Source organism: Gekko japonicus, unplaced genomic scaffold, assembly GCF_001447785.1.
Source record: "Gekko japonicus isolate JY-2015 unplaced genomic scaffold, Gekko_japonicus_V1.1 scaffold911, whole genome shotgun sequence".
Classification (NCBI taxonomy): domain Eukaryota; kingdom Metazoa; phylum Chordata; class Lepidosauria; order Squamata; family Gekkonidae; genus Gekko; species Gekko japonicus.
Window position 1 is genome coordinate 580113 of NW_015172582.1, and position 21276 is coordinate 601388.

Consider the following 21276-nt stretch of genomic DNA (forward strand, 5'->3'; position numbering starts at 1 on the left):
AGCCGCTCTTCAGAAACCACAGAAATCTGCAAATCGAAATAAGCAGCCATTTAGCAACCTTTCACCGATCAGAAAAACTTGTATGACCGATTTTGCGAAAGCTTCAACTTTCAATGTTTAAAGATTAAGAAAATAAATTAGGGCCACAATCTCTTTGTATTGGAAGGAAATCCACAAGCTATTTCTTAGATTGCGGTACATGTTCCAATACCATGGCAATTGTATTTATAAGCCTATAAAAACCGTTAATGATAAAATACACACCTGATGGGGCACCAGTTCATCATAGCCTCTAGTGCTCCCTGTAGCACAGCATGCCATGGAAACAATCATTGAGCTCGGAAGGGCATCATAAGCAGATCGATGCTAGCAATAAGCAGCGAAAAGAAATTTACTCAAGTCTAGCATCTAGTCTTCTTTATTCAGGTAATATTGTATTCATATACAGAAAATACAGAGGTTTGCAGGAAATATGCCATACTTATACTTGTCAGGTACAAGCTCACAATCTGCTGCAGTATATATTTTATTGATACAGAGGGTAAAAAGCCTGGCTTTATATTTGATACAGTGTACGAGGGACTCTGACAGTGTAATCCTAAACAGAGCTATCCTACTAAGTCATTGAAGACAATGGGATCGAAGGATGCAACTCTGCTCAGTACTGCACTGTAAAAATGCAATTATATGAGCTCTCACCTTGGTGTAAGCCCTTCTGAATACAGTAGTAGTAACTTCTGAGTTAACAGGGGTGCATTCAGATGTCAAGATCAAAGTTGGTATGTTTGAACCATAGTTTGCACTAACTCTGGCTCATCTGTTTGACTTAAGTCTCAATTTTGTGTATACCCTTGGTTGTCTGCCTCTGGTTTCCTCTCCCATCTCCCAGCAGTACCCCTCCTGTACTGTCTCTGTAGCCAAGTGGCCTTGTAAAATGGTGCTACCCTACCAAACTGTGGTTTGTAAACTGGGATATTGCAAGCCAGGAACAAAGCCTAGCTGAAGTCCTGCCAAACACAGCTGTTGATTGCATTGGCTATCTCAACTAACCATGGTTTGATCAGGCCACATTTTATAAGCTATGGTTTTATCATGAATGCAGCTGTAGGCTCTTGGCTCACCTGGGCATAACTTGACACCTTTGGGCATGTATGTGTATGTGAGTGTCTTCTGGCTAAGCTACCTATGGGAGATCACAGATGCAGTATAGAAGTCCAAGGTAAGACCTGTTCCCATAAACAGTAGGTATCCTGGCAAACTACTGTTTGTCTTGTACCACTTCGGAGTGTAAGCGGAGGCTCAAATGTCAAAGTTCCTCCATTAAGAAGCATCACACAGAAGAGCTGCTTGATGGGGAGAACCATTCTAGTTTAGCCTTTCCCCCAACATGCTTCTGTCCTGTGTATAGGGAAGTTATTTGTATGGAGGAACAGTCAATGGCGTAAGCCCCACCTGCAGTCTAAAGTGGGGCAACTTGGAAACAGGATAGTACCACAGGATAGCCAGTTTGGTGTAGTGGTAATGTGTGCGGACTCTAATCTGGGAGAACGGGGTTTGATTCCCCACTCCTCCACTTGCACCTGGCTGGATGACCTTGGGCAAGCCGTAGTTCTGATAAGAGCTGTTCTTGAAAAAGAGCAGTTTCTGTCAGAGCTCTCTCAGCCCCACCTACCTCACAGGGTGTCTGTTGTGGGGAGGGAAGGGAAAGGAGTTTGTAAGCCACTCTGAGACACCTTCGGGTAGTGAAGGGTGGGGTATAAATCCAATCTCTCTCTCTCTCTCTCTCTCTCTCTCTCTCTCTCTCTCTCTCTCTCTCTCTCATGTTATCTAATACTGTAGGGCTTATGTACCTGACATGTGTACAGATCAAGCCTCAAACTGTTGAATGTCTTAAATGAGATAAAATCAGGTTTAAATATATACCTGCACCTATATATCCCATTTTAATACTTTCCAAGAAGGACAGAAGCTAGAGATTCACAAAAGGATACATTGCAGCTTAATGGAGTCTAGGCTGAACTATCAACAGTCACTCATAGCTACACTAGAATGCTTTCTTTCTATAACATTTTAGCTGCTGGAGACAGAGATTTTTTGTTAAGTGCAGCAGAAGTAAAATCAAACACATCTTTAAGAGCTACTCAGCACCAGTGTTCCCTCTAAGCGGAGTTAGTGTGAGCTAGCTCACAGTTTTTTAGCCTCCGGCTCACACATTTTTTGTCTTTGCTCAGGAAGGATGGCTCCAGAGCACACTCATTGATGCAGTAGCCAAATCTCTTGCTCACAACTTTTATGCCAGTAGCTCACAAAGGAGAATTTTTGCTCACAAGACTCCACAGCTTAGAGGGAACATTGCTCAGCACCTATCAATAAGTTACAATTCAAAATAGGCATTAAAATGATCATTACTTTAAAACATATTTACACTAAACTTTGGTTCATAACGAAACCTATACTGAACAGTTACAATCCATTCCCATTGCTTACCTGAATTGGACATTCATTATCATGTGTAATGTCCATGAACAGTGCATGAGCTATGGCTGGCATCAGAGGCCTCAAACGTGGCTGCACAAAAGACCCAACTGGCTCTCCTCCAAAGCGGTAAACTAATCTCCCCTCTTCATGACTGTTGTATGCACTCATTGCCTCTACAGAACAAGACCCGTGTTAATACTTGTCATGAACATGAAGAACCATGCACTGCATTCCAGGCGAGCAAACATGTAACTAATATAATCACTTAAATACTTGGGGGGAAAATTCTCTCGAGCCATTGACCTTTGCTGATAGCTACAGCCATGGGTACCATTAGTACAACATCAATTAATGTGTGTGTGTGTTTTTCTTAAGGGGGGGGGACACAATAAGAACAAAAATTCAGCTAATCCACAAAGGACTAATGTAGATGGAGAATGGCCAGTCGCTTAGCTTTGGTTAAGAGATCAGTGATATGCTACAGAATTCTACTTTTCCATCCTCCATCTCATCAAGTATCTCTTTCCCCCTATTTTAATGATGGTTAATGGTTACATGTGTACAGATTTTAATAACAGTTCTGTGTTAACCAGGCTCCTTCTTAACCAGTGTTTTGCTTTTAGTTATGGAGGAACTTAGGCAGCTATGATTAAGGTCAGTGTCATTATAATCCTTAACCATGGCTAATGCAAGTAGGGGAAAACCAGGGGGAAACTCGTGTTCCAGAGTAGAGGAAGTACATAGTCACCCCTTTTCCGATAATCATGCTTAGGGGCCGACTGTGTTATATCTCCAACAGCAAAAGGAGATGGATGTCTTCATACGACCAGGTTCCAGGAATGAGGTTGTAGCTATCACCACTATTTGAAATATGTAAGACCATCTTTCTTACTGTAGACCACAGTGCTTTGATTATTGTGAAATAAGTTATAAAACTGGAATGCATTGTTAAGTATTTGCAAGTGATACAAAGTCAATATTTTGCCAATTCATTTCCTTCATGCACAATCTCAAGGAACAAAGTAGAGCAATTCACAGCAAGCCTACCTCTTATTAAAGAGCTAATGCCCAGTTTATTCACAAAGACATTATCCAGCTCCTCACTTCCTGTGAATAGTTCAGCCACTACATACAAATCGGGCCGCAATTTTCTAGCCGCGTCCAGCATGTACTGCAAAAAGCACAGCCGAGGAAGCCACAGAGAGGGAAAAGGCAGAACAGAAGAAAAGAAAGGGCACAAGGCTAGGCATGGATTTGGACAGCAGGGAAAATGCCACACAGCAAAAAAGGAAAGGAAAAGGCCAAAGAATTAAGAATCAAACACGGTAAAGTTAAGGCAATGCATGAAAGTTAGCACAAATCCAGGAATTAAGACACAAATGAAAGAAAAAAGGGGAAACAAAAGTGTGTGTGTGTGATGGGGGAAGGGAAAGTATTTGCAAAGGAGACAAGAATAGGATAAATAAAAACACAAAATTAGTTCGATATTAGGAGGCTGACTCATACACAGCAATCCCACATCAGTCCTTCCATGCATGACTTTTGCATTTTTTGGGTACCTCTAATCAGACTGGTAATTCCAAGGCGGTTGACAAAGACATTGTCAATGTACTCACTGCCCGTGAAGAGTTCAGCTATCACATAAAGATTAGGTCTGACTGACCTGGCTGCTGCTAGCATCTCCTACAGATCACAACACATGTTTTTAATCAGCTTCCTTACAACATGCATCTTGTCAATGGCACTTGATTCAGATGCTACTAGGGTTGCCATGTGTACTTACCCTTGGCAGTGGGGGAGTCTTGCCGGGCTCCGGGAGCTCCTCCAGGATGCGTGCGCGCCACCAGCACGTCACAAGAAGTGACGTGCTACGTTGCTCACGTTGGGGGCGTGGCCCAGATCGTCTGGGGGAAAACCATATGGTTTTCCCCCTGACGATCTGGGCCATGCCCCCAACGTGAGTGACGTGGCTGCATCACCTCTGGTGACGCAGCTTTGGGGGGTGGAGTTCCCCCCGGGGCCCGATTCTGCCATGGCGGAAATCGGGCCTCCAAAGCAGGGGTTTTCCCGGCCCCCACTTGGCAGCCCTAGATGCTACCCAGGCACAACATGCTTCTCTAAAGGAGGGAAATTATAATCAGGCATGACGACCAAAAAACAGAAAAAGGTTCCACTCTCCCAATAAAACCAGTGAGATTTTAAAAGATCTCTGGCTGGGTCATTCCCATCACAGCACCATGGATCCCAGCAGTCACAATCCAAGCAGGGTTTGTGGAAAGGGATCTTTGCCTTCCCACTAAAGTCCTTGAAAAGTGGCTATTGGGGGTTAGGGTATCCTTGGAAATAGCACAGGATGCCCTACAAAAGCAATTAAAGACAAGCCCATCTCTTATTAAGGTGTTAGCACCCAGTCATGTTCAGTCATGTTTGTTTAGGATATGTTTTCAACAAAAGAAGTCATCATGCTCTACCTTCATATAGGCTCAGAGAACATCCCAAAGTCTTCTTTGTTGTGCTGTTCAGCTATTGGATTCTAACAGATAATCTTTTTACAGGGACACCAATTTAACCAGGCCTCACTTTGAAGTAGTGAAATGTAGCTAAAGGTTAGAAATACATAAGATGCTGGAAGACACACTGGGGATGCTACCCTTTCCCACCATGGAGGGGAATTTTGGCAGGGAAATACTGAGGACTATAATTCCCACTGCAGGTTCAATCAGATATGAGGCTCTTTCTCCTTGCGCCTCCCCCCCCATTAAAAGGAAAAACAGCTGTTGAGAGACTGATCATATGCCTTTAGGAAGCAGGAGTCAGGAAGTCCTACTGAATTTCTAGTGAAGTCCTGGAGATTGTTTTAGCCAAGCCATTGCCTCTCAGCATTAAGCCCAATCTGCACTATGAGGATGACAACAGTGGATTATTTTAACACTGTCCCTGTAAACATCACTGAGGATTAATCTGAAATACTTTCAACATTTTTATTTTATTTTATTAGCAGATTTATACCCCGCTCTCCCAGCCAAGGCTGGCTCAGGGCGGCTTACATCAAAGAACAAAAGCACACGAGTAAGCACTTTAAATAGTCCTAAAACCATATAAAACATTCCAGTATTAAAAGGTGCTAACATTAATGAAACTAATAAATTATTAGATGATGGTGGTCAACCTTCACTATTCCATCCTAGTGGTCAGCCCACAGATCTAACCTTTGTGCAGCCGACACAGGCTGTTCTGGTGGCTTCAGGGAACAGGGTTCTCTATCGGGGGCAGCTCCTAATTGAAGGCCGGTGGAAGAGCTCCGTCTTGCAGGCCCCGCGGAACTGCATGAGGTCCCGCAGGGCCCTGATCTCTTCTGGGAGCTCATTCCACCAGAGAGGAGCCGCCAACGAGAAAGCCCTGGCCCTGCTTATAGTCAGCCTGGCATCCTTGGGTCCGCGGAGGGCCAATCGATGTTGGGACCTGGATTGCAGTGCTCTCTGGGGAACATGTGGGGAAAGGTGGTCCCTCAGGTATGTAGGTCCCTGACCATAAAGGGTTTAAAGGTAAGAACCAGCACCTTGAAGCGAATTTGGTATGCTATCGGTAGCCAGTGCAATGTCTTCAGCACAGGTTGAATGTGCTCCCGCATTGGGAGACCCATTAAAAGCCAGGCTGCAGCATTTTGCAGTAGCTGTAGCTTCCAGATTTGTGACAAGGGCAGCCCCATGTAGAGAGCATTACAGTAGTCCTATCTCAAAGTGACCATTGCATGGATTACTGTTGCCAAGTCGTTGCATTCAAGGAAGGGAACCAACTGCCTCATCAGGCCTGTGGTTGGCAAATGGTTCCCATGGTGAACTCCACTGGAGGAACTCAAAGCTGGGTAAGCTATGAGCCTTTCCTAAGCTATGAGCCTCATTCCAAGGATGGAAGAAAGGCTCTTCTCTGCAGCTCTCAACTGAGCACCAGGGCAACTGCCAGGATGAGAGAAAGTAGATTGCAGAGAGGAGAGAGTAAAACCCTCAGAGCAGCCATCCAGGAAAAGAGGAGGCTGGTCAAAGTGGGGTAGCGATGGTTTTACTCCCTTTCTTCTTAGCCATCTGGTCCTCCATCAGGCAACTTGGCAATCTCAACTCTGGTCTAGAGTGTGTTAAGTGAGTTTGACCAGCTATGCCTCATGCTGAGGAGAAGGCAGAAAGGAAAGCTCTTCCCCTCACTCCTGATACACAAGGGTTGGCCAGGGTTCAACAGTGATGGGGAGAGACAACCCTACATGTGCAGAGGTACTCTGGTAATCTAAAAGGTCATAATTACATAAAGGTGGTGGAAAGTGCTGTTAAGTTGCAGCTGATTTATGGCAATCCTGTAGGGTTTTCAAGGCAAGAGATGTTCAGAGATGGTGGACTTCCTTGGTGGTTACTCCTCCAAGTACTGACTGGGGCCGACCTTCTGAGATCCAATGAGATCAGGCCAGCCTGGGCCATCCAAGTCAGGGCTACAACGTTAGTAGTTATAACTTATGGATGTGTTCCACAGGGCATGTAGTAGTCATGTGGCTCTTTTGTTTCCCAGTAATTGTGAATGTGGTTGTCTACGAACCATGAAATAACTACCACTGGTCTAACCAAAATAAATATTTTTTTGAGGTAGACTAGACTGAAAATTGCAACTAAGCCAAGATTATTTAGTAAGCTTAAAGGGCAAGCAAGGATTTGGAGTCACATCTCCCTAGTCCAAGGCCAACACTCTATACCACGACACCACAAAAACAGAGGAAAAAAAACAGTGGCTGCCCACTGTTAGCTAGTCAAAAGCATCCTGCTATGTTCAGAGGGTCCTGGCCATGCAGGAAAAGAGTCCATCCCAAAATGAAGCAAAATTTAATTAGTGATGAAAAACAGCTGGTTGCGTACAGATGCTTAAAATAGGTTTCACATCAATGAACACATTGTGGGTTTGGGTTATTTTGCTACAATAGTGCTTTGTTGTTCTATACCTCAGCCACATTAAGAGGTGTTGAGTGGCAGTTGTCAAGACGTACTCCATGGAAATATTTGGCGGTCATTTCAGTGTATTTCTTCATGTGAGCCCAGAGATATGGACAGTCTTCTCGCTTGTTCCCATAACGCAGCTTGACGCTGTCACCCCAGCAAATGAGCTCTCTTCTCAAGTAGACATTTGAACCTGTAAAAAAATCAAGATGCTTATTCAGGTATACATTATACTGCCCTTTTTGCATCGTTTTCTAATTCTGTAATTCACCTTGAGTTTCAACAAGGAAGGTAGGCTATAAATGAAGTCAGTAAATAAATATGATTGTTTTCAACAGTTTTGCTTATGTTAGTAACAGAACCATTTCAATTCATGCATTACGCAACAATCTAGAGGTAACTTGCTCAATATAAAAACTCTGTTTACTTTATTTATTTATTTATTTAAAACATTTATTGGCCAGCTTTCTCCCTTGCATAACTCAAGGTAGCTAACAATATAAATAACACAGTTATAAAAAACTCAATAAAGACAGTATGGATAGAACAATAATTATAAAACACATAAAAAGGTCACAGTTTAAAAACTCCAATCAGGACTGCTAATAAATGAAAACTAAATCAGTCAAATACAGTTCTAATACAGCCTCCTGAAAAGTGACTGTCAGGGGGCCAGGCATTCCTTCCTGGGGAGAGGGTGCCATAATCCTGGGGCTTCCATCAAAAAGGCCTTCTGTCATGTGCCCACCAGATGAGCTTCTTTGATTGGTGGGACAGTCAGGAGTCACTTTACCTGCAATCTTAATTCCTGGGAAGGAATGTATAGGAAAAGATGATTCTTTAGATACCCTGATCGCAAGCCATGTAGTGCTCTACAGGACAAAACCACAACCCTGAATTGAGCTCGGGAGTAGATTGTTAGCCAGTGAAATTGCTGCAGTATCAAGTTGTCATATGCTCCTGGTAGCTAGCCCCAACCAGAAGTCTAACTGCAGCATTCTGCACTTCCAAACACTCTTCAAGGGTAGCCCCAAGTAGAGCACATTGCAATATTCCAGTCTAGATGTAACTAAGGAATGGATCACTGTGGCTAAATCAGACTGAGACAGGGATGGGCACAGCTGGTGCACCAGTCGAACCTGGGCAAAAGCACTCCACACTGCCACCTGGTTTTCTAAAGTGACTGCTGGGTCAAGCAGCACTCCCAAGCTGTGAACCTGGCTTTTCAAGGGCACTATCATCTCATCCAAGAGAGGAGAGATGTTGAATCCCTGGTCTGCCTTTCTACTAGCCCAGAGAACCTCTGTCAGGATTAAGTTTATCTTGTTCACCCTCATCTAGCCCATTACAGACTCGAAGCACTGGTTTAACATCAACAACATCCTCAGAATTTTCTGAAAAAGAAAGGTATTATGTGGGAATCATCCAACATTGCAGCCCAAACCTCCTGAAGATCCCTCCCAGTGGCTTCATATAGCATAGAACCCCACAGTGCCCCACAGGCCAATGGCCATGGGGCAGAGCAGGAATCCTTTAACACCACCGACCCCCCCCATAGGACTCAAATCACCATAACATAGAGCCCCTTAGTCCCAGTGATGAGAAACAGCTCAGTAGGGTGCTATGGTTGATAGTATCAAAAGCTGCTCAGAGATCCAGCAGAACTAGCAGGTTCACATTCCCCCTGTCTAGTCCTTAACAGAGGTCATCAACCAAGGCAACCCAACCCAACCTAAAGCCAGATTGAGATGGGTCCAGAAATGGGTTTTGTAAAATAGTGAAGAATAAGTTTTAGAAAGCAGTAATGTTGTAAGTATTTAAGTTAGCAAAACCAATCAGTGCCATTAATTTATCTTATATAACCTGCCTTTCAGCCTAAGTCCTTATGGCAACTTTTATTATTTATTTCATTTATACTCTTCCTTCTCCCATATAGGGACCCTAAGTGGCTTACATCATTCTCCTCTCCTCTATTTTATCCTCACAGCAACGGAGAGGAGCTGGCTGAAAGTGCAGAGGTCCTGGAAGGAGTTATGCTCCTATTATGAATGGAATGAGGTCATTATTAGCAAACTGTTTGTGTTTTTTCTCCAAGCGGCTTGGAGTCTTATTATACATAATCCTATTGCTGGAAAAGCAAGCAAATATGGTAGAAATACCATAATTTTTCAGTTACACCTAACATGTAAAGTCTCTTTTTAAACCTAGCCAATCAAGCCATTCTAATCTGAGAATGGACTACCGTAATACATTCTATAAGGGGCTGCCTGTGAAGATAACAAGGAAATGTGAACTGGTTCAAAATACAAGCTGCTCAATTTAGTGGCCCCTAATTTAAAATTGCTGGACTGGCTTCCTGCTTGTTTTGAAGTCCACATGAAGCTATCAGCTTTGGCCTATAAAGCCATTCTGGGATCTGCATACCCCAAGGACCATCCCTCCCTGCATAAGCCTGTGTGGCAATTCCAGATAACTCTGTTGCTGATATGGCTTTGTGGAGTGACGTGATCTGCTGCAGTCTGGTTCCAGACGTTTTCTGTAGCCGCACTGGTGCTGTGGAATACCTTGTTGCAGTTTGTGTAGAAGGCTCCCTCTCTCCTGATATTCAGTTAACTGCAAAACTGAGTCATTCAGGAGAGCTTCTGAGGGTACTTATAGGTGCCATATGGCAGTCATTCTGAGGCTTGAGAGTTTTTAGATGCAGTAGTTATTTTTAGTATTTTCTAAAATTATTGTTGCTTTATGGTGGTTTATTTTTAGAGGTTAAGGGGCTGCAGTGGCTCAAGTGGTTAAGACGCTGAACTGCAGGCTGTGGAAGGTCGGTAGTTCAGCAGTTCGAGACCTGAGTGCTGCATGACGGAGTGAGCTCCCGTCTCTGGCCCCAGCTCCTGCCAACCTAGCAGTTTGAAAGCAAGAAATTGTAAGTAGATAAATAGGTACCACTTTGGTGGGAAGGTAACAGTGTTCCGTGCACTTCGGTGTCTAGTCATGCCGGCCACATGACCACGGAAACGTCTTTGGACAGCGCTGGCTCTTTGGCTTGGAAACGGAGATGAGCACCGCATCCCTAGAGTTGGATTCGACTGGCTTTCGAGCAAGGAAAACCTTTACCTATTTTCAGAGGTATATTTCATTATTACAGTTTTTAATATTGTTGCATGCCACCTTGGGTCCTTCTCTGAAAGAGAAAGGCAGGGTTCAAATATTCTAAAAGTTGACAAATTTCAGGAAACCAGGGTTCTAATAAAAGCTGAATCTATTTGTGTGTTGCAGAAATAAACTGCTATACAATTGTAACTGCTAATTTGCCACAACACCCTTCTTCAGCTACAAAAGAGGAAGGCAAGATAAAATGTTCAGATTTACAAACCGGGTTCAGCAAAGTTTCTCAGAGGATCATCTCCCATCACCCAGCCATTATGGGCCATGAAATAACTTGCTTTATCAGGCTGATGCATCATCATTTCTTCTTCTTCTTCCAGGCTAAACTCTTTAAATGGGTAAGTAAAGTACCTGCAATATGCAGAAATTATTTCGTCTTGCATCAGACAGCATATAATTTTAAATGACAACCAAGATATATCTTTTCATAAATGCTGCTAATAAAAAGGCATTTGCATAATGGAAAAACAAACCTTTACCCTCTTGAAAATGGCTACTTTCTTTGAAATTCACAGCTTCTTGTCTGTTTCAACCCACTATTACCTTGTTAGACCCCAATCCTGAAAAATTATTTCCAGCTTCATGGATACCTGTAGTCTAACTGCAGATTAGATTATACATCACTACATACATATTGTATGTTTTAAAATACATTATTTCCTTTAAATGGCTTTAATTCAGTAATTTAGAACACATATTATTCATACATTTTAAAGTTAAATTACTCAGGCATTTCATCTTCTGCCATGTATTTAGGAGACTAAGTATAATCTGCCATAATGCTTGGACTGGTAAGATTACTGCCCCTTAAACAGCAAAAAACCCAACAAACACTGCCCCCAATTTTGCATAGTTATTGTGCAGATGGGTATTTTGGCTCCATTCATTCATATAATCATGGTTTGTTTATAAAACCAGGATTTGGGTTGCAGGCAATCATTAGAATCCTGGATTCCTTGACAAATGCTGGTTTCACCACCTTCGCTCTTTTCCCCATTGTGACCTAGAGGGTATCCCAACCTGCACTGCTGTGAGGCAGAGACAGAAACTGGTGTCCACGATTGTACATCATGCAAAGGCAGTGTTAACCAAACAACTTGGTCAATGTCTGAAAAGTGTGAATGGTGAAAATCAAGTCTAAATGATACTTCATATTCACTAGCTTACATCCAAGTTTTCAAACATTCACAGAATTTGAATGGTACTATTCAACATTCACATGTGAATACCAACATATACTGTTGCAAATTTCCTATATGTACCACACTTATCCCATAAAACTCCCTTATTCAGGGAGCTAAGTAACTATCAACATTCATTTGTTTTACAGTACATTTTCTTCAATGTGAAACAAGATACAATACCTTGTAACTAAAGGATTCTTTCTAGTTACAGCACCTAGTTTGGGACCATGACCAGCCAGTCGTTCATAGTTCACTGTTGCCAAGATGCAATTGACTGCCTAGAAGCCATTAAGACAATTGTATCACTAAAACTAAAAAATTCCATGAAAACTCTCAACAAGGTATGAAGGATGAAAGAATTTCAAGAGCTTCATTATCAGTATGACCTGCTCTTGGTGGTAATTTATTTGCCGGTACTGTTCACCATTTAGTTCTTCAATTCGCTTGCGGAACCAGTTACAACACTCTTCTATTGCAGCAGGCCCATTGCTAAATAAACACACAAGGAAAATCCATGAAACTGGGTTGAAAACTCAACTTAAAAAGGTCATAAATTCAATAATAAATAAATAAATACAAAATGAAGCCAGTGCCTTCCAACTCTAATGCAAACATCAGATCTCTGTAGCAAAGGCAGTCAGGCCTGTTAGTACATTTTTCTGCATGTGGGGCACACCTTTGCTATGTCCATGAAGAAAAGCTGTACTACCTGAAAAGCACTGGAATTTTGGATAGTAAGGAATCACTGTCTTTCCATTAAATATATGCTTGATGACACAGGTCTGAAACCACCTTACTATTTGTGCATACTGAGAAACTTCTGACCCAAGTAAGAACTAGAAACTACTATGGAAAATGGAAGCAGTTCTTATTGGACTCTCATTTGCTTATGAGTGAGGTAGAGAATGTTCCAACAACACTCAACACCTGAATGGCATTCTAATTTCTTTTCCAGCAAAAGCAAGCAGTGCCATACATTTCAGCATTTAAAATACACCAAGCGATGCAGTACCTATGTGGTATGAAGGTATTCAGCGCAATATTCATATCTACAGTACAGTTGAATCTCTTAAATTCAGGATCCTGAATGATTGCAAGATGTTGACTAGGATCGGTTTTAACTTTTGAGCCACCTGCTGAAAAGGAAAATTTTGAAATTAATTTAAAAGGCATTTAATTGTCAATTAAGTTATTCTAATTTATTTGAGAAACCAAGATGAAGACAAATACAATCCAGCAGCCCATCTGTGGGTCCACAAGGAGAAACCATTTACGTTCTTCCAGAATCAGAATGACAAAAGGAGAGAGCTAGTGTTCAACGTCAATAAAACAGAACCCATTAAAGCCTTCCATAGTTGGGGCAGGGGGTGGAGATTCAGAATCAGGAATGGCTTCATACATACAGAATAGCTTCAGTGAAGTACACAGTGCAGATGCCACAAACCCTTCCTACCCCATGCATCATGCAAGACTAACTTCACTTAGCAAAGTCCACCCAAGGATCCACTGACACAAATTAAGGCATAAGAACATAAGAGAAGCCAATGCTGGATCAGGCCAATGGCCCATCCAGTCCAACACTCTGTCACAGTGACCAAAAATACCAGGTGCCATCAGGAGGTCCATCAGTGGGGCCAGGAAGGAGTTCACATATTAGATCCTATGAAGAGATGCTGTTCCATATTTTTAAACTCATGGGGGGTAGTGTTTGAAAAACACATTTCCCTTTGAAAGCCAGAAGGAGGAATTCATTATTTGACATTTTTGTTCATAATATCTTGGCACAGATAGCATTTCATTACTAAAATGTATTCTACATCCAAATAAAACATTTAATAGCCAGGATCCAGAGAACTGTGAAGTCATTTAAAAGGTCCAGGGTGTGTGTGTGTGTGTGTGTGTGTGTGTTACACTGATTTTTCACTCATGCTACAATGATGTAAGACAAACTGTTGCTTAAACTGAAGGGAGTTTCAGAAGCATTTTGAGACACCACACAACATGAAGGAGGTGTGGGTGTCGAGGAGACTGTGGTATTTTAGCCAAAAATTCTGCTGGGCTAGCACAATCCCTATGCATGAGCTGAAGCCACTCTTTGGATCCCAGTCATTTCTCTTCAGTGATTATGCCATAAAACAGAAGTGCATGCATTCACCAAGAAGCATTTTTTTTTACCTTGAGTTAGAAGTGTTTTAAATTGTTGCACTGCTTTGTTAACATCTACTTGGAAGAATTCCCATAATCTTATCTTGGGATAAACATCCTCATAAATAACTTTTCGTATACACTGTAAAAATAAATAAATAATGTCAGGTAGGTAAAGAAAATTCAGTGCCACATTTTTTCAGTCTAAATGCATTTGTGTCTACACTTCTGAAATACTGAAATTATATGCTTAGCAATGAGGAACACTAGAAGAAAGCAAGCAGAGAACCAAACACCATAAGTTTATTTAGGAAACGTGGAGACAGTCTTGAGCAGCACCACAGCACAAGAATGTGTGAACATTATTTGCCTGTATAAAAAAGAAGTATTTAAGGCAATTTCCAGTGCTATCTTACAAAGAATTCCCTGGGAGTAACCCCACAAATTCACAATGAAGACAGAAAAACATAGTTAACAGCAAAAACTAGCTTACAGGCCACATATAAAGTCAGACATATCAAAGATAAAAGTGACAATAAAGGTGACTATCAAAGACAACCATGCAAATGGAAATGTTTTCAAATATTAAAATGTTTTAACTGGTCTTTATAACATGGCCAGGAAGGTAATTTACAATGCCTCCCTAAGCAGATTGCCTCAGAATCCTAATTCAGGTATATTCAAAGGGCCTTAAGATCAGGAATAGCACCCTGAAAACTCCTGAGCAGACCAGTCTTGTTGGAGCTTTGAAGCTAAGCAGGGTCAGCAACAGGCTATTACTTGGATGGGAGACCACCAAGGAAGATGGGGGTTGTTATGCAGAGGATGGCGACGGCAAACCGCCTCTGCTCATCTCTTGCCTTGAAAACCCTTGAAAACACCATGAGTCAATAGCAATTGGATGGCACACAATTATTATTATTCTCAGGAATACATTCTTAAGACTGCACTGTAAACAGACCTGCCTGGGAAAAGATTTGCACGAAGCAGAGATTAAACTTTCCTTATGCATCAACAGTATCTGCTATCAAGCAAAACACATTTTTCATTCTCTTACATTCAAGTGATGCTCATTTTCAATCACTGGAGGCACCCCTTTATCACTGCATTTGCCACCAGCTACTTTATAGGTTAAATGACAAAGGGCTCTGTCCAAAAGCCAGGCTGGTTTCAAGTGAGGAGAATTAACAAGATTGTATGCACATTCTGGATGTTGAGTGATCCACTCACTATTTGCCGCTTGGAGAAAAAACACAAACAAAAACAGAATTAGAAACAAAACCCAGGGGGAAAAATAAGCATTGTCCAGCAGGTACTCTGGGACATCAGTTATCTTACTAATAACATTTCAATAGAGGTTTTATTGTAAGACACAAGGAAATCAGTTTTCCAAGTGAATAGGAATTAAACTTGTACGTAAGTTCCATGTATAAAGATAGACCTGATGCAGCACTCTTGCCTATTGATTGGTGCCATTTTCAGGAACAAAGCGAAGAAACAACAAATTGCAGAAAAGCAATATCATATATAAATACTGAATACTTAAAGTATAGTGTGTTATATATGTTAGGACCACTGAGGAAGACTATTGTCAAAACACAGTTGGTCTTTTATTCATGCTTCGTAAATAAAAGAGATACCTTATATTTATTTATATATGTGTGATTTTTTAAATTATTCTTGCTTTTGAAATGTACACAGGGCTTTTTGGGTGACGAATCCATAAGGTCAAAGTATTTTGTATTCATATATGGTATTGTTCTACTGCAATTCTTTGTTTCTTGGTTTTGATTTCTGTTGCAGTTGTTCCCTTTTTCCTTGACTAAGATTATTTTCAGGAAGTAAGTAAGCCCAGGAAGAGATCTCCCAAGGAGCTCTGGAAGTTAGCAAAACTCTCATTCCATGGACTATGAGAACTGAGTTCTCTGTGAATTAAGGCAAGGTCACACAGGCATATCATCACCTGTTGACGGCAACACTAAGTGGAGATTTGTGCGTCTCAACACCAAACCAACATCACAGCCAGAGTTCTCTCATCACTTCAGACACAATGCTTTCTCCAACAGTAGCAGTTCATCTGTGAATTGCTGAGTGATATCTTACTGAAAAAGGTACACCCATGTGTCAGTTGACCTGTTGGGAGGAAGTATTCCCTTGTATGCAAAAGCAGCAAAGAAAAGCAAGCTCAGCCCTTCAGAAATAAGAAACACTGTCCAAGGGAGAAGTTTATTCTTCCACCCTCTATTGCAGTGTAAGTTGCTCTTCCTCACCTTAAAATGTCCTCTTACCATGACACTCAAGATCATTTGGAACTTGGCATTCTGAGCCATAGAGATCTGCTTTTCACCGAAGTTCTGACCTTTACAAACATGGACCTCTGCCACTGCAGCAGCTAAAAGCAGCCAGCTGATTGAAGTAACATAATAAGGCTGCAGTGAACTTGAGCATTTCTCGGGCTCTGCTTATCTGCATGAGGTTTTACAACACTTTGGCCACTTCTAAAATTTGCAAGAAGTATGCCTTTTCTTTACAAAAAAACAGGAAAAAAATTATATGCATCTCCCTCACATACAGAAGACAGACAGTACAAACAGAGTTGTTTGTTATAATTCTGTTAGTTTGCCTTGAGCCATTTTGTAAAGCAAAAAATTATTTGATTGAAATAACTTTTGAGACAGCAGCATTTTACACTGTACCCAAACCAGTACATATATGGCAGCTAAAGGGGGGGGGGGGACTTACTACTCTGGTAAAACCAACTGTTTAAAAGCAACTTTGCTCATTTTGTATATTTCAACAGCTACATGCCAAATGTATTTAACACTGATTGAGCTTTATAACCACAACTGAAATGATTAACTATTAGGGACTATTTGTCATGTACCAGTAAGAAGTTGTAAAGTGCATTAATGGGATGCTGTACATATTAAGGAAATTTTTTAGACTAAATTAGACACAGGAAGGTTCATACCAAGACATATTGGAAAGAAGATGAAGTGTAGGAGCATGGGTGAGTTCTGACATTCACGCCTGTGTAAGTAATGTTTCTGGGAAGAATGCCAGCAATAGAACTAATGAAGCTCTGAAACCCACCATTTAGCCCAAAAGAGAAATCTGTACACTGTACACACACTGAAAATAGCCTGTGCATGGATGTTGTTCCATGCCAGAGAAGTAACATCTAAAATTTCTCATCTTGTCATCCACTCTAACCACATAAATTTTTCATGCCAGTGTTAGGTGCTTCCAAAAACATACAACACTAGTGTGAAATTCTCTGAGGGATATGGGAAAGTCCCATGACGATCAGTGACAGAAGATACAGCCTCCAAGGATAAAGCAGTGCTTTTGTCCAAGGCTGTTGTCAGCAAAAACCTGGTAATTTCACAAGTATTTATATGTAATACTTAAATTCACGTGTAAATGGCTATCTGTTCAGGGTGGGCTGCACATTACCTGACATCTGGCTGTTTCTTCCTCCCAGACTTACTACGTTGAGAAGACAGGCTATTGAACTCTTTCCCCTTGCACCCATTCCCCCCCCTCCCCATTACTAATCCAAATTTCATCCCTGCTGGGCACAACTGACAAGCAATTGCATGAGAAAGAATCCTCTCTTCCTCAGCAATAGAGTTTCCCTTTCAACAGCAGCCACTTCAGTCTATTTAAAAAATAAAAATAATTGGGGAACTACAAATAATATGCAGTTCCCCCTTTTATATACAAGCAGTATGCCAATATGCCTAAAAACTTTGGATCAGCATGCTAATTTCACTATGTGCTAAAATTATTAATTTCTATGACTTGACAGATCAAGTACTTGACGGGAGAAAATTCTCACTATAACCCACCTTTATCCGCTCAACTGCAAAAAGGTTCTAAGCTCTTTTTTGCATTTGAAATGCAAAAATACTACATATTACAGCAGGACTTTAGCAGGTCCAATGCCTTTATTCTTCAGACAAGAAGCCAGGATTTAGTGCAGACAGAGAATAACCTAATATTAGCTTTATACCTGAACCTACTTGCATATGTGCCATTGCAACAGTCAGTGGAAGTTGAAATTTGCAGATGATTTCATAATGAGAGTTACCCATGGCCAAGACAATGAAAATAAACGTACCAGTGTGATTGTAGACTACGTCTGTAATACAAAGCATATTCCATTCATTTTTCATTTTTTCTATTAGTTTTCCAATTTCGCTCCAGGAACACTTTTTGTTGGGGGTTGAAAAATCAGGATTTACTTCCAGCTGGTCAGCCAATGAATAACACGATCTAGATAGCCCAAGTTTCTGTATTGGTGTCAAGTGAACCATGTTATAACCTACAAAGCAATAAGGAACTATGTTAATAATACATATGGACATCTTTTCTCCCCCTGCTTAGAGGTGTGATAACATACAGTGCACAGAAAAAACAGAGTTGGACTTACCTGTAACTGCTCTTCATTGAGTATCTTCTGTGCAGGCACACATGGGGACTGCGCATAAGCAGGCCTGATATTGCATAGTTTTTTACAGCTAGGAGCCTTCAGAGGGATTCAAGTGGGATCTGGCCTTGTGGTAAGCCATATTCTTTTCACCACTGGAAACAGAGAGTGGAGGAGATCCCGGACCTGGAAACACGGTCCTGGGCTTTTCTTGTAGGGTCAGTAATGTTTCCGGCACGGAGATGGGGGCATTGGGTTGTGGCGCCACCTTATGCTTCTCCTTTGTTTTGCCCTTAGGCTTCTTGACTGGAGGTTCAAGATGAAGCACAACTGGCTCGAAGAGAACGTGACTGTGGTTTGACCCGCTGAGATGTGAATCCAGGCAGTGTAGCCAAGCACACTGATTCCGAGGACACGGACTTTGGCAGTTTTTCCTGAGCCACCTTAGCTGGAGGCTCAGAGGCTTTAATGGCTTTTCCCCACAAGGCTGCTTTCAACTTCGACACCCTGTCACCCCAGGCTTTTGGGGTGAAATGCTGACAGGCCCTACATGTGGCCACACTACGCCCTTTGCCCAGACAGAACAGATAGAGGTTGTGTTCATCGGTCTGGGTCATTTTCACTTCACAATGGAAGCACTTCTTGAAAAATGCTTTCTGAGCCATGTGGATAACTCAGAAGCCTGAATATCTTCCACAATCTTTCAAAGACCTAACAAAGCTGGAGACTCAAATGCATGACCTACTCCTTCGGTGGCAAAAGAGGGACTGAGGGTAGAGGGGGTGCTGCTGCACAGGAGCACATGATCCCTGGGTGGGAACAAACTTTTGGCTCCGGCTTGCAGCACCCCCTGGAGGCTCTTAGCTGTAAAAACCTATCTGATGCCAGGTCTGCTCATGTACAGTCCCCACGTGGGACTGCACAGAAGATCAATGATGAAATACTGAACATCCTTGTAGGACATGGTTTGGAGACAAACTTGGTGTGCTTCCTGACCCCCCTTCTGCTTTATGCAGATGATGCATTACTACTTTCCTTCTCGCATATAGGATTGAAAGGCTGCTTTACTGTTTTATGGACTACTGTGAGTTAAACAAACTGACCCTAAATTTACAGAAGTCAAAAATTATTGTTTTGGGGAAGGTGTGGAAACTGGCTAAGTGGAAGATAAGAGGGGAATATATTGAACAGGTTTAAAGTTTTAAATATCTAGGAATGTTCTTCCACTGTAAGTCTAGTTGGGCTGTGCATAAAAGGGAAGTGATGGAATCTATGAATAATGACACACTTGTGATTACCGGTTTTTATTACTCTAAGGGTAATCAATATGTTCCAGCAGTCTTTAGTAACAAAATCTGTGCTAAATTGCTTTAAGGGATCCCAATTTGGATTCGCGCTATTAATAAGGAAGAGAAAAAATTCAATCTAACTTTCTCCAGAAAATCCTAGGCCTTCCTGCATGTGTTTCCTATGCAGCTATCTGCATCAACCAATCAAAGACTCCTTGAGACCAAAGCATGGATTATAACATTCAAATTTTGGTTAAATCTACACTTTAAAACCAATGCTAATCCTAACGGTCTCATTTCCCAAGTTTTGGCTGAGTTTCAGTCTTCCTCATGGTTATCATATATAGAAAAGAAGATTGCTGTAGCTGGGATCAGTTTTGAAGAATTGCTGTTTCTGTCAGAAAAATCAGCCTGTTTTAATCCTCAACCTTTGTTTTAATCAAACAAAGACTCTTGGATATTGAGTTACAAGTACTGAGTAGTCATGCTTCTGGTAGATGTTCTCCCTTGAGGTTAGGGATTTCTCCTATTGGTTTGCTAACAACGTATTTCTTTTGCCCCTTCGATCCGCTTACTCGCAGAGCTTATATGCTAGCCCGTTTTAATGTATAGCCTTCAGCAGTACTTCACGAGAGGTTTCAAAAGATTCCATATGCACAAAGGTTGTGCGAACATGGCAGGAATGAAGTAGAAAGTATTGATGTCTTTTTGTACCCACTATTCTGACATTTATACTATGTATTTAGATCAGTTATTATTGGATCTAACAGGCCAATCTGATGAACATAAGACCCTCTATTTTCTTTCCACCCAAAGTGATGTAATTATTGAAACAGTGGTGAATTTTCTGTATCCAGGGGTCTTTTTGTAGAAAAAGAGCTGCAGGAGCTCATTAGCATATGCTAATGAGCTACTGGGCTATTAGCATATGCCACGCCCCCTGACATCACCGGAAGTGATGGCAGAAGGGGAAGCAAAAGGGGGGAGGCATCTTCAAAAGCCTCCCCTCCCCTTGGGTGGCGAGCGAAGAGAGAAGGGGTTTAAACTTTAAACCCCTTCTCACTAGAGTTGGGCCACAGGAGGAAAGACAGAAGGAAAGAGAGAGAGTAGAGAGAAGGAAATAAGGGAAGAAAGAGGGAAAGAAACAGAAGGAAAAGGAGGGCAAGAAAGAGAAGGGAAGAAGGAGGGAGACAGGGAAAGGAGGAAAAAAGAGAAGAAGGCAGGAAAGAAAGAAAGAGGGGAAGAAGGAAGGAAAGAGGGAGGAGAGAAGGAAAGGAGGAAAAGAGAGGAAGGAAGAGAAGGGAAATAGAAGAAAGAAAAGGAGAGAAAGAAAAAGGAGGAAAAGATGCAAAGAGATGGAGGGAGGGAGACTCTCCCACCACCTCCATCAAGCCCCTGCCACCCCCACCCCCGCGGATCGCTTACTTACCGCTTCGGCGGGGGTCGGGGAAGCCAGCGGTGGGGCTCTCCAGGGGTCCCGTGAGCAGCAGCGCTCCTGGTCGGCTGGGGGACGCGGCGACGGGCTCTCCCGTCCCCCAAGCGCGGCTTGGGGGACCTGAGTGCGAGGCTCTCTGGGCCTCGCCCAAGCCACAGCGCTCCTGTGCGACTCGGGG

The 21276-nt window shown here is 42.0% G+C and overlaps 1 protein-coding gene across 3 annotated transcripts in view; it reads right to left on the bottom strand.

Moving 5' to 3' along the window:
* The window catches only part of AGL (amylo-alpha-1, 6-glucosidase, 4-alpha-glucanotransferase), a 53851-nt gene that overhangs the window by 24231 nt on the left and 8344 nt on the right, over positions 1-21276 (bottom strand). For 2 of the 3 annotated variants that reach the window (XM_015421468.1, XM_015421467.1), the window contains exons 5-16: positions 18066-18269; positions 15000-15181; positions 13973-14084; positions 12810-12933; positions 12184-12286; positions 11978-12075; positions 10822-10964; positions 7457-7644; positions 4038-4161; positions 2488-2651; positions 265-366; positions 10-26 (exon numbers count right to left, since the gene is read on the bottom strand). In XM_015421468.1, coding sequence (XP_015276954.1) covers positions 10-26; positions 265-366; positions 2488-2651; positions 4038-4161; positions 7457-7644; positions 10822-10964; positions 11978-12075; positions 12184-12286; positions 12810-12933; positions 13973-14084; positions 15000-15181; positions 18066-18269 — 1561 coding nt within the window. The remainder of the gene's footprint in view (positions 1-9; positions 27-264; positions 367-2487; positions 2652-4037; positions 4162-7456; positions 7645-10821; positions 10965-11977; positions 12076-12183; positions 12287-12809; positions 12934-13972; positions 14085-14999; positions 15182-18065; positions 18270-21276) is intronic. The other variant, XM_015421469.1, reaches the window with a different exon arrangement.